Source organism: Crocodylus porosus, unplaced genomic scaffold (assembly GCF_001723895.1).
Source record: "Crocodylus porosus isolate Cpor-Errol unplaced genomic scaffold, CroPor_comp1, whole genome shotgun sequence".
NCBI classification, from domain to species: domain Eukaryota; kingdom Metazoa; phylum Chordata; order Crocodylia; family Crocodylidae; genus Crocodylus; species Crocodylus porosus.
In genome coordinates this window covers 98,587,977-98,602,017 of record NW_017728886.1, presented here as the reverse complement: position 1 = coordinate 98,602,017, position 14,041 = coordinate 98,587,977, and the positions used below count along the sequence as shown (strand labels likewise).

General features: G+C 43.8%; 1 protein-coding gene across 13 annotated transcripts in view; it reads left to right on the top strand.

Annotated features, from left to right (window-relative positions):
- Positions 1-14,041, top strand: part of TNS3 (tensin 3) — a 342,744-nt gene that overhangs the window by 181,229 nt on the left and 147,474 nt on the right. For 12 of the 13 annotated variants that reach the window (XM_019539604.1, XM_019539596.1, XM_019539585.1 and 9 more), the window contains 3 exons: positions 1,264-1,376; positions 1,856-1,916; positions 2,086-2,161. In XM_019539604.1, coding sequence (XP_019395149.1) covers positions 1,264-1,376; positions 1,856-1,916; positions 2,086-2,161 — 250 coding nt within the window. The remainder of the gene's footprint in view (positions 1-1,263; positions 1,377-1,855; positions 1,917-2,085; positions 2,162-14,041) is intronic. The other variant, XM_019539516.1, reaches the window with a different exon arrangement.

The following is a 14,041-nucleotide window of genomic DNA, read 5'->3' as shown; positions in this document are numbered from 1 at the left end:
CAGCAGGGAGGTGGCTGTTCTGGTCCCTACTTAGGAAGACGGAGGCAAAGAAATCGTTAAACATGTTAGCTTTGCTGTCTGGTATGACGACCAGGTTTCCCATGGCATCCTGCAAGGGCCCCACATTACCCGGGACCTTCTTTTTACCCCCTACGTATTTAAAAAACGACTTCTTATTGTCCTTAATCTGGGAAGCTAGTCCCAGTTCCATCTCTGCCTTTGCCTTCCTGACTACCCCCCTACATCCCCAAGCAACTACAGAATAGTTCTCCCTGGTGATGACCCCTTCTTTTGGGCTAGGTAAGGAGACAAGGTGACAAAGATAAAGGGTTGGACCAGTGCCATCAGTATGGTAATGTCCAACTCCAGCCCCTGCTGCCATGCAGATACAGCAAGCTGCTCTACTGCTTGACTAAGTACTCCTGACAGCTTAGAAGAAGAAAACAAGAAGCAACATTGACCTTTGCTGATGCCTCCTGTTAAATGACTTGTATATAAAAATTAATCAGTTAAAGAAACAAACTCTGCCAAGGTAACCTCCAATCTAAGGAGGTAAAGACATCATTGTTATAACAAAAATACAATAGTATTGCCAGCTGATCAGCAGGGAATGTACTAGTAAATTTTGTTTCAATATTTAATTGTTCTATTTTTAAGAGGGTGAAATTAAACTGATTTAACGTTGTGGAGAGGGAGGGGGAAGAAATTGGTTCAGAATTCTAGTTTAGAATTTGTTCAGAAATCAGTAAAAATTGAAAAGCAAAGGGTTTATCCTACATTACCTTGTGTTTTTATTCACTGTATACAGAACAAGTCCCTATGCTCTTCTCTGTTTCCAATAATGGAAAGTATAATTTGCCTCATACAGTGTCTTAGGAATGTTAGCTAGATATTAAGGGGAACTGCAGGGAACTTTTGTGCAAGCCACTAACCCACTACCAAGTAGCAGTGACCCGAGTTACAGCTAATATGGCCTGGAGTTCGTGGCCTTTACCAGCTTCTCAAGTTGCCTATTTCCAAAGCTGCTAGACTATACTCTTGTGTGTGATTGCAATGCAAGTGTTACCCAGGACAGCAATGCAATTGCCAGCGATTGGAAAACTTGATTAAACAGGAGCATCAGTATGTATTCTGGTGCAGTCTGAATGGGTAAAAGTTAGACCGCTCCCTCCCTTCATGTGAAATAGGTTCTATAGAAGACTGTTTTTTCTGTGGGGTGGTATTAACATGTTCTCTTATGGCTAATGAGTTGTGCATTTTCAGATATGTGCAGTTCTTAAGTGGCCTTCTGTCTGGATCTGTGAAAATGAACACTACCCCGCTCTTCCTACACTTTGTCATCATTCATGGCATCCCGAGCTTTGATGCTGGAGGAGGTGAAGTATTTTTTCACAATGAGTTTTATCAGGGACAAGCAAACTGGTTCTGTGTGTGCACACCATGCTGCAGGATCCTTGCATCCTCAATAGCTTTGTTCCCTTTACACAGGAGACTAAGTCTAGCTATTCACCATTGATATCAGGAAGAGCCCCTTCCTGGTCAAACAATGAAAAAAGAGGCAGGGAACTTCCTACAACCCCTTCAGGTCTCATTCAGCAAGACCCTTTTGCTGGGTGTCTGTGATCTTAGATATTTTAAACTTTCTAAGGCTTGCATCACAGCAAGAAGACACTAGAGGAGCAAGAGCAGGTCATGCTTCTTTGTACCTACGGCCAAGAAAAATATATTTATGGGTGCTACTTAAATATGGGATCAGCAGTATAGCTTTGTGGCCTTGTTACTGCTTGGAACTACTCATTTTTTATTACAAAAGAAATAATAAACGTTTGATTTTTTTACAATGGTTTTTTTACAGTGTGTCGGCCCTTTCTGAAACTGTACCAGGCTATGCAACCCATTTATACATCAGGAATATAGTAAGTATTAGTAACATTATTCCCTGATTTTATTTTCCCCATTTTTTCAGTTGCAATAAGAAATCTAATTCCTCTGTTCCTTTCTTCTCCCTCTCTCGCTCTCTCTTTTTTTTTTTTAAAGAAGGTCCACATTTACTTAAACTTCTCTTTTCTTCTCTTTCTTGTTAAGTAGCTTAGGTCCAGAAAATCAAAGCAGGGTTTGCATTGCTATTGAGCCAGCTCAACTACTGAAGGGAGACATTATGGTAAGTACTTGATACACATGCCACAAATCAACTGCATCTACTAGATAATGAGGTAAACAGTAGGACAATGTATCATCATTTTTGCATTCTTGTGTAAACAGAATGAGAAAATAGTCTTTAAGCCACCAAGAAATAGGCTATTAAGCTAACCTTCTTATGTTTTTATTTTAAGTAAAATTTTTCTTCAAAGTAGGACCATTTTAAGAAAATAAAATATATCATACCACCAAATAAGATCCATAGCCAGAAGACTTTAGTTTTGAATGTACTTTGAAGTAAATGTTTGACAGGTGTTGACTTTTGAGGTAGAAGGAGAATCTACCAGCCTTTGAATACCTTTAGCACCCACACATACATAACACTTTTTGTATAATACACAGTGTCTGCATGTGAGATATGCAAAATACAGTTATATCATTTATAAACCACTGTTTTTTCACTTGCTCACAATATTCTGAAAAGAAAGCAGATATACAAATAAAATAAAGAAGAAATCAAATCAAGAAAAAAACCAAGTCTGTATATCTTCCAAACATTTTCCATTGAATATACCCTAAGGGGAGTGGTAAGACCACAATAAAATTCTCTTATGTGGATTTTCCTCCCGTCCCCTGCACTGCCAGTGTATTTCAGAATTTTTTTCATTTTTTTTTCTGAAAAACATTAGAAATGAAATATAAGGAACACTTTTTTCCTCTCTTCCCCTCCATTTAGTTTTTATTTCTTTTCTTTCACTCTCTCTTTCTTTTTTTACTCTCTGTACCACTTCCACTGGAAAGTGAAAGAGAAAATTTCTAATAAGTCCTACACTGAAGTGTCCACTGCTAGGAGTATGTGCGTCACTGCCTAGATTTAGAAGGGTAGAGGAAAGAGGCAATAACCAACTTCCATTTGAATTTCTTTGTTTATTGCTTTGTTATAATAATGTGTGAACATGTGTATATAAAAGTAACCTCACCTATCTCTTTCAGAAGGCTTTTAATCTGAAACCTCTTTGCAAAAGAAGGCACTATAATTATTCCCATGCTGTTATAGGAGGCAATTTTCTGAGCAAACCAGTGCCTTATTCTATATTATTTCTTAAACAGAAGTATTATCTCTAATTATGAATATTAAGATACAAACTAAACCATCAGTGGCTTCAGAAAATGAAGCTCTGAGCTCGTGCATTGGGCAACAGAGAGGCAGCAGTGGCAACACTGCCCGGCATGGCAAGCGAGGGGGCTGCAGCTGCTGCCGCCATGCGCAGCCCCAACCGGCAAGCCTGGAGTTGGTGCGGGGCCCAGGGTGGCAGTGGGGACGCATTTCAAGCTGGTGCTTAGTGTGGGAAAAGTGGCCTGTCGCCTGCCCGATGACCAGTGCCCCATGCTGCATCCACTCACACCCTGCGTGGGGCTGCCTGTGCCTGGTCAGGACAGCCCTGCACAGGCTACGAGCAGCTGCAGCAGGGAGCGCCGGCCACAGAGCGAAGCAGAGACCGCTTTTCCCCACACTCAGCACCAGCTCATCCCCTGCCGGGGAACAGGGGGTCAGGGTTATGTGCTGCCCCCCCGCCTGTACCGCAGGGCTGGGAGGCACTGGGAGTGAGCTGATGCACGGGTCCCACAGCGGTGTCCCAGGGCCAGCGCCAGCAGGGCCCAGAGCAGGGTGACTGGAGTACAGGGTCTTGGCTGGCAGCGGCTCTATGGAGCTGGGCCATCCTCCCCCTCTCCCTGCTGGTGCAGCCCAGCCTGGCTCCACAGACCCCTGCCAGCTTGTGCCCCACTCTGGACTCTTTTGACCACTGTCCCTCTCCCTCCTTCCCCCACCCCCTCTTCATCTTCCTTGTCCTTCTGACCTCGGATCCCAGATGATGCTGTACCACATGACAGGCAGGCCTGCACTATCTGGGTAAAATCAGCCCTAGTGCACTATTTATCCAGGCCTCATCTTGAGAGATCAAAGATGACTGATGATTTATCAACCACTGACCTCATATTAAACAGCAAAAGCAGTGCTAGCCGTAACCCCTGTACACTCAGAGATGGAGGAGGGAAAGGACAGGGGAACAGTCACTTCCCCCTGCCATATCTCCCACTGCATAGCATGACCCTGATAGGCACAGTTGCCACCCTAGTCATTCATTCCCAGTTCTTATCACCTTCTTCTAGCCATTCCATCCCATCCTCTCCCTGGGGCTGACATGGACCCAGTTTCATTGGGGAAAGCTAGGGGAGATGTCTTAAACCTGCACATTGGACAGACAAACAAATGGAGAAAAATCTTACTCCAGCCTGTAGATTTCTTTGCTGCCTCTCATGCAGGACAGCATCCTCCACTCACCTAGCCCTGGCTTGCTTTTCAACCCCTCATTCAAATTCTCCATTAAGTAAATTATTCAGTACACATTCCCTCCCGTCCCCACCCACTCCAACACTCACCCAGAGAAATCTCTTCCCACTTCCTCTAACATCCCTCCCAAAACGTACCTCTCTGTCACAGGGTGCCTCTGTACCTGGCTGTCCCTAAAGTTACCCCTACCCCAATTTCCCCCAACAAATATTATATAATGACTTGTCTCATGCAGAAAATTGTAAAGGCAGTATTTTAATAAATAATGCACAGGAACGTGAGATAAATTCAGAAATGCTCCTCTGTTCTTGTGGAAAAACTGCCTTGGCATACATAAATGTGCATAGATACATCTCAACATATGTTCTTGTCTCATAGTTCTTCTATATCCAGGCCCCAAGGTCATTGTTTCAAGATCTGCAATTTAATTTAGGCTTTACATAAAGATATGTAAAACTAAGGCATGCTGAAAGATGCTTCTATTTTCTGTCTCTTATTCCTTTGCTAAATAAAAGTTCCAGATCAAATTAGTTCATTTTATGTAAGCTATTACTGATTATAAACAGCTGCTGATTTGCACACATCATCTCCTCATGGCATAATTAGTTTACATCTTACTAGGAGCTTTGGATATCTGGAGTTAGGAAGATGAATTCTGTAGGCTCTGTTCAACTCCACAAAATGACTGGAATTAAAGATGGGGAGATCTTCGTTCTTCGGTCAGCACAGAATTTTTTTTCCTCGTAGCATCTGCTCAAGTGTTTTGTGAACAAATCATGTACTTCCCACCTTTTCTTTGGGGAGAGTATACCAGTTTAATGGATTTGAGTCTAATGCTTCTGATGTTTAGCCTGTATATCCTTAGCTGAAATTCAGTCCCCTATGAAAAAATGAACAAGAACTAATTCTTTGCTAGCAGTGGTGAAACATGTGTATGGGTAAAGTAAGGCATGAATAGAAAGGTTAGATTCAGACAGGCCAACTAGATGCTCTGTTGATGTCTTTTGGCTCTACAATCTGTTAAGCTATTAAATAGCTCAGGCGTTTCACTCTCAAATTGACAGAGATCATGTAGATTGTGTTTCAGAAAGGAATGTTGGTTCAGCCTGCTTTCTAGTTCCTCTGTCAACAGCCAGCACAAACAGTGATGGGTTTAACATGCAAGTTCAGATCTGAATTTTAAATATGCCAAAGTTTGGGCCATATAAGATTTTCAGTTTCTGACTCAAATTCATCTTTTAGCAGCCAGGGAAACAGGACATGGGCTCAGTGACGTGGGAGGAAAAGGCAGCACCTAACCAGATAAGGCAGTGTTTTTCATGTCAGTTTTTTACAAAACCAAGAATGAAAGATTTTTTGCCAAAATGTAGGGGCCCATCCTTCAGTGACCCCCTACATAAAGCCTCATTCTACAGGGTCCATTACAGGTTCAGGGCTCAGGTTCACAGAGCAAGAACTCATCTGTATAAGCTCCTTGACTTGATACTGGCCCAAATCAACAGCAGCTTCATGAAGATGCATCGCCCTGTATACTTAATGAAAAATAGGATCAAAAAAGTGATTGGGTCCATGTCAGTGTAAAAAGTTAGTTGGCAGTTCATCAGTAAAGGGAGACAAAAGTATTTTCAGGTACCAGGCCCTCTCCTTTGCCTCTTGCCAGTATCTGTGGCTTACAGTTGTGTGCTCCTTTTTAACAATGCTCCTCCTATCACAACTTCTAGCACACAGGATCTACACAAGCAACAGGATGACCCTACGTGTATTCACAGAATAGAGAAATGTGCAGATGTATACTTGATTTTGAACATAGGAGTAATATAAACAGCTGCTGACTTTGACTTGGGTGGAAGTTCTTGCAGCCTTAAAATTAACCATTAGCTTAAATTCATGTGAGAAACAGTGTTTGTTTGGTAATATCTTTTACTAGACCAACTATCTCTTTGGTGTTAGATAGGCTTTCAGGCACAAAATGCTTTTCTTCATATCTGGGAAAGAAGCAGATACAGCCTTGGATATGGGCTGTACAGATACAAAGACGAGATACAACCTTGGATACAGCTTTTGAGCCCGAAAGCTTGCAGAAAAAGATTTTATTTTATTTTTTTTATTTATTTATGTTTGCATTTTCTGAGTTGCTCTAATAAAAGGTATCATTTCTGAACCAAGAGTTCTAAATTTTTGGATTTCTTTTGGTCTCAGACCAACATGGCTACCAAATACATCCCTGAAACATGGAAGATGCTGAATTTTAGCCAATTTTGGATTTTTAAACTTCATTGCAGAACAAGATTTTTATACCACTCTGCTTGTCATCTGACACCTCCAGGGATGGAATCCTACCTGATCTACACAACAAAGAGCAACTCAGAACAACTCAGAGATACTTTCATGGACCCAGAGGGACAGATGTTCCATCTCCAGCTCCCCCTGTGCAAAATTGAAGTTTATTTCCTACCTATGGGGACTTTTTACCATCTTTTAATTTTCCCAGAGCCTGATGAAAGGTGTTTGAGCCTGGAAGCTTTCAGAAAAAGAATTGGGGTTTTTTTGCAATTTCCTAGTTGGTCTAATAAAAAGTATCATTTTTGAACCAAGAGTTCTAGATGTTTGCATTTGAACTTATTAAGGGTGCAGTTCATCCTATCTTCCAAGTCACTGATGAAGATATCGAACAAAGCTGCCCCTCAGACTGACCCTGGGGCACTCAACTTGATACCAGCTGCCAACTAAGTATCAACCCATTGATCACTATCCTCTGAGTCTGTTGATCCAGTTTTCTATCCACCTTGTAGTTCAGTCATCCAACCCATACTTCCTTAACTTTCTTGCAAGAATGTTGTGGGAGACTGTATCAAAAGTCCTGCTAAAGTCAATGTATATCATGTCCAGTGCTCTCCCTGCATCTACAGAGTCAGTCATCTCATCATAAAAGGCAGTCAGGTTGGTCAGGTATGACTTGCCCTTGGTGAATCCGTGCTGACTGTTTCTAATCACCACCTTCTTCTCCAAGTACTTAGAAATGGAATCCTTGAGGACCTGCTCATTATTTCCAGGGACTGAAGTGAGGCTGACCAGTTTATAGTTTCTTCCCTCCTTCTTCCCTTTCTTAACGACTGGCACTGTATTTGCCCTTTTCTAGTCATCCAGGACCACTCCCAATTGCTACAAGTGTACAGTCACATCAGCCAACTTCCTCAGAACCCTCAGGTGCATCATGTTCAGCCCCTTGGACTTGTACACATCCAGCTAAATAGTCCCTAACTTATTATTTTGCTCGCCTCCTCCCCAAACTGTGCTGCCAGCTGCAAAAGTCTAGGAGCTGAATTTGCATGTGGGGATTAAGGTGAAAAAGGCATTGAGTACTTCAGTCTTTTCTGCATCATCTGTCACTAGGCTGCTTCCCCCATTTAGTAAAGTAACCACAGGTTCTCTGATCTTCCTCTTATTTCTAACATACTTGTAGAAGCCCTTCATGTCCCTTGCTAAATGCAACTCCAGTTGCTCTTTGGCCTTCCCGGGCACATCCACACATGGAAGCATGTGCGCTTGCAGCAGCTCAAATAGAAGCAGCACAAATTTGAGCCAGGGCTTTTTGCCTCAGCACACATGCTTGGATGTGCATTTTGTTGTGGAGCAAATTGTGCCACTTGAGGCAAAATAACCCTGCCTGGCTCCTTCCAGATCTGTAGCCAGAGGGAGCACCTGTCCTGGCCCCATCAATACAAAAAGCTGCCTTAGCAAGTAGCTCAGGGCTGCTCGCTCTCAGGAGCCTCTGGGGCCCAGCCAATTGGTACCTGGGGACACTACCCCTTGTGCCAGCTGGACTGCTGAAGCAGCCCTGAGAACTCCCTGCACCGTTTACCCACTGCAGCAGTCAGGGGGCTGCTAGCTGGCTGTGACCTGCTGCGTACCTGGCAGACCCAGATGGGGACTGCACAGCCAGTAGAGGCATCTGCCCCTCTGGGCTCGCTGCCAGTGGGCTGTGGCAGCAGAGTTAGCCTTTGTGTGGCACTACAGCCATGTGCGCCCCCTACCCAGCCATCTGGGCAGCTATTGCCCAGAAGATGTTCTGGGTGTGGTAGCCTCCTTTGAACTGTCAAAGCATGTCGGGCCAGGAGGTCAGTCACAGCCAGCTGGGTCCAAGGTGCCAACTCTGAGCAGGCAGGGTCTTGCCACTGACCTCCCTAGCAGGAATTCTGGTGTTCCCTCTTGGAAAAATGAAAAATCCCTGATAAAAAAGTACCCAGTCACTCTGTAAAATACCCCAAAATCCATGTTCCTCCACAATTAAAACAACAGACCACTAGAGAGAGAGAGAAAGTGAGGCAGAGAGACTGATCAGTTGGGCAATGTTTTATTGATATATCTACAGTGTTAAAGCAATTTGCAGACTACCAGGTGTCATAATAATAAAGTGAACTCTAAATACATGTTTAATGAATTCATGAATACATATTTGTTGCCCCCCACAGGGGCTATGGCCCGCCCCTGCATGGGCTGCCCCCTCCCGTCGGGCCCACGTGTCTCACCCTAGCCCCCTGATTGCTGCCCTACCTGGACCCATCCCCCGCTGGCTGTTGCAGCCCCCCCGATGGCTGCCCAACCCAAACCCAGTCCCCGCTCCCCCAGACCACCCCCAATGGCAGCCCCACCCGGCCTCATCCCCCACTTGCACCACCAAGCCCCCATGGCTGCCCCCCCAACCCCAGGCACGGTCACTTTAAGGAAAAAAAGCCTGTACTTACCTTAGATGCAAGTGTTGTGGGGGCTCTGGGGCCTCCTGGGAGAGCCCCCCAGACAGCACAGAGCTGTGGGGGTCCCAACCATAGTCCCCTTCCCCCTCCTCCAGCCCCTTGGCCCCTTATTTACCAGCACTGGAGCCATGCTGCTGGCCCGCTGTCTGCCCTGCATGGGCAGGCAGCATACTTCAGCACCAGGGCAAGGGACAACCACAGAGACGCTCTGGCAACCAGAGCATCTCTGTGGAGGACCCAGCCTCTGACCCTGCTCCACCTTTTTTAACTTCGTTTTTTTTAGACCCTTGGATATCCGGGGGTCTAATTTTGCCCCCACATTGCAAACTTGCAGCAGGGGGAACCTTTTCTTGTTCCTGCACATGCCTGTTGCAGTGTCTCAAAGGGGTTTGAGACGCTGCAAGAGGCACATGCAGGCTCGTCTGGACGCATCTTATGAGTTCATCCCTGCATGCCTGAGCATACTCTTATACCCCTCCCTAGTTATTTGTCTGTATTTCTACTTCTTTTAAGCTTCCTTTCTGTGTTTTAGCTTATGCCTGCTAAGCCAAGCTATTCTTCTGTTATACTTGCTAGTCTTTCTGCATATTGGGATGGCTCGTTCCTGTGCCCTCAGTAAGATTTCTTTAAAATACAGCCAGCTCTCCTGGATTCCCTTTCCTCCTTAGACTGGCCTCCCAGAGGATTCTGGTCATCAGTTCCCTGAGAGAGTTCAAGTCTGCTTTTCTGAAGTCCAGGATCCTTACTGTACTGCTCTCCTTCCTTCCCTTCCTCAGAATCATGAACTTAATCATCTCATGGTCGCTGGTGCCCAAGTTGCTATCCACTACTACATTCCCCACCAATCCCTCCCTGCTTGTGAGCAGCAGGTCAAGAAGAACACGGCCCCTAATTGTCTTCTCCATCACTTGCAGCAGGAAGTTGTCCCCAACACTCTTGAAAAACTTCCTGGATTGCCTGTGCACCGCTATATTGTCCTCCCAGCAAATGTCAAGGTGATTGAAGGCCTCCATGAGAACCAGGATCTGTGATTGGGAAACTTCTGCTAGCGATTTGAAGAAAGACTCACCCACGTCATCTTCCTGGTTGGGTGGTCTATAGCACTCACACTCCACAACTTTGCCCTTGTTGCTCTCCCCTCAGACTCTAACCCAGAGATTTTCAACAAAGCTATCTCCAGTTTCATACGGGAGGTCTGAGCAATCATACAGCTCTTTTACATAAAGCACAACTCCTCTTCTCTCCTGCCTGTCTTTCCTGAACAGTGTATACCCATCCATGACAGTATTGCAGCCGTTTGAGCTATCCCACTAAGTCTCTTTTATTCCAATCGCACCATAATTCTGTGACTATGCAAGGACTTCCAATTCTTCCTGCTTGTTTCCCAGGCTCCGTGCATTTGTGCATAGAAACCTGAAGTAACTAATTACCCTACTTTCTCAGGAAGAATGAGAAGCCCTCTGCTTTGATCTTCATTCCCCAGACAACCTAGTTTAAAGCCCTCCTCACTAGGTTAGTGATCCTGTCTCTTTTTTTGTCTTGGAACCCAAGACCAGTATAAATTACACTATCTGGAAACATGGAAGGGAGCCGGCACTATATGACCAACCAACTCCCCTGTGTCCCCCATCCCCTTCTCCCCAGACCACAAGCATTAGCTTAGCAACCCAGCAAGAGTTTATGTCTTGCCAGTCCTTGACATACCCTAGCTATCATGGGACAGAGAAACCTGATAGCAGTCTTAAGAACCTGTTGAGCTTCAAAAGTGAATTTCTGATTGCCCCTTTGAAGTCAATTGCAAAACTCCCATTGCCTTCACTGAGGTCAGAATTTTTAAAAAATCCCTCTTCCAGTATTAAGGGGGTTGATGAAACAGAGTGCAGTGACCAGACCATAAAGCTGTCTGATAGCCAGAAAACAGATCCAGCTTGTTTCTTCTTATTGTCCTAGTGCCTGACTGCAGCATTTATGGCCAGATACCCTTTTTATGCTAAGGACATGGACAAGTGTACACTTGGAGCCCATTCAAAAATGGGAGGGATGCTGGTGTTCCCCCTCCCTTTTGAAACCCCTGCAAATGTGGGTTTGTCTATATGAGTGATTCCTAACTAGGGTACCTTGAAATCTTGTTAGGGGTGCTGTGTGGGCCATGCACTGTTAGGTGTGCAAATATGATTCACAAGATAAACCCAGAGTTTTCAAATAGAAAACCATAGTGTTAAAAACGTTCTGTTCTGTCATGATCATTCTGAGTTCTTTGTGACTGAAGAATCGCCCTGTTATTTTGCTGTTGTCAAAAACTGAGTGAAAATGAAAGGTAGGATTTTCCAAGAGGTGCCTTGAATCTAAAAAGGTTGAGAACCACTTTTCTGGACCCTAAGGCCACATTCAGATGAACATGGACATTTGGTTCTCCGGGGACAAGTAGCAGTGGCACACCTTGTGCTGTAGCTACGTGTCCTGAGGAAATGCCTATGCCACACATGCTTTGGTGCGTGGCAAGTTACCCCAGGGGCAGTATGGGGGACTGGGGCTGGCACTGTGCTGGCCCCAGCAGCTGTACCTGTGGGCCTCCCAGGACTGCAGCAGCGGTGATCCTGCCAGGCAGAGCCTGGCTGGCAGCCGCAGTGCAGTGCCAGCTGTCCCGGCTCCAGTTTTCAGAGGTGTGTGCTGCCTGTACATGCACTGCTCCAGGTTTTTTTCCCCTAGATAGGGGGTCAAAAAAAACCAACAGAAAAAAGTCTGGAGCAGCGCATGCACAGGCAGCATGCCCTTGCAGCATGGAAAACATCTGACTGTTTGGTATGTGGCGCTGCAGATGTGTTTGCGCTGCTACATGCCGCACAGCCATGCTCATCTGGATGCACCCTAAGTGGGTATTCATTTAATTCACATCTACAGTAAGGCTTTTTTGTCTTGCCAGCACAGTAGTAGTGGAATTCAGCTGCCTAAATGTTTAACATTGTTGTCTTCCATATGCATTCAGCTTTATTTTCCCTATCTTTACTTATGTCCCAGCTTATCTCAAATTCTGCTGTAAATGGACAGAATTGAAAACTGCTTTTTCATAAAGTGCTCATGAAAAATTAGCACAAAAAACTTATTCTTTGTAAATGTCAGTATATTGATGATGAACAAGTACCACATGAAATGTTGTTTCATAGTAAATTACACTTAGCATGTTGTTTTCTTCCAGAATTTCTGTGTTAAAGTCTTAGGCCATTTTCAGCCTTGTTTTATATGCTGACCCATGATTAAGTTTGTTGTTCAATCAAGTAAAATAGATAGTATGCTGTAGTTCATGTGCAGGAATAGTCTTTTTAACCCAAGGCTGTTAAACATCTGCTTTTCTCTCAGTCTTTTCCCATGCTATAAATGTGCATGGTAAAGTTTAGGAAAAATAGCCAATTCTGAAATTAAAGAATAAGTATATAAATTAATTAAATAGAACTTTTAAGATGCCAGATTATTAAAAACACATAAGGATAGTAATTTATGGTAACAGTTAGAATTCCCAGGACACCACTAAGACAGGCACTGCAGAAGTGTGTAATGAGAGAGAAACTTAGCGTGTACATAGGTAAGGCAGACAACAAATGGGAAAGGAAGTGACACAGAGAGATGAAGCGACTCAGTAAAGGTCAAGTAGCAGCTCAGTGGCAGGGCATGAACTAGAACTTCCACATCCAGGTTCAGTATCCTGGCTCCTGGACTATGCTTCCTCCAGTTAGACTGCTTGTGTATTCAGGATCACAATACAAGTGTTTTTTAAGTGTTTTAGAAAATGAGTGTACAATTTCTGGGTTTGTGTTACTGTTTACATGTAGTGCACTACACTAATGCCCTAACCCAGGAAAACATGCTTAATTAAACATGCTTAGTTTTAAGCGTGGTTGTAATCCATCTGAAGCCATTCTGGTCATTCATGTAATTAAATATAAGCCACTGCTGAAGTTTTTAAGTGGGGTGGAATTTACGTTTTTACAGGTTTGGGCCCTGTGTTTGAAACATTATCTTTGGGATCTGATTCTGTGTCATGCCAAATACCCTCCCTAAAGCAGCATGAAAGGTGCTGACACTCTACAGAACTGTTGTCTGATCTCCCTGTCTAGGCTTTTTTATATGATCCTCATCTACGTAAAGACTAAGTGCTACAAAATCACAAACGGATTTTTCTTCATGATTTCCCTGTTAGGTGGGGGAGTGCTTTCATCCCTTTAAGAGTACTGTGACACAAATAGGTTAAGTCACTTGACAGAATTCACTCAGGAACAATTGACGGAGATACCAATCAAACCTGGTCATTTGACTCCCTCAAAACACTTGCATTATCCTGTAACTGACTTTGTATCTTGTAGCTCTTCCCTGTATTTTAAGGAAAATGATAAAAGTATTTTTTTAAAGCTGTGATTTTTGTTTATTTAGGGATTACTGGCAGAAACTCATTACTTCTCTTTTATGTAACTTTTCATATGATGTGGCATTTTATTACACATGACTGGTTTGCAGGTGTTAGCACCATAAAGAATATTGCATAAGAAAGCAGTTTATTTGATAGAAGAACGTAAGGGCGGTTTACATTTACTGACATTTGTTTAGTCTTTACTGTCTTTGTTCTGGATGCCTCTTCAGACTTTTTCCATACAAACTTCTTTCATAATGCCATTCCCAGATAAGGGTCTTTTTGTATAGATCAGTATAAATTAGAACTAACTGCAGTGAAGTCAAAGGAGGGGTAGGTCTTGTTTGACCAATCTCATTTCCTTCTATGACCAGGTGACCTATCACCTGGACA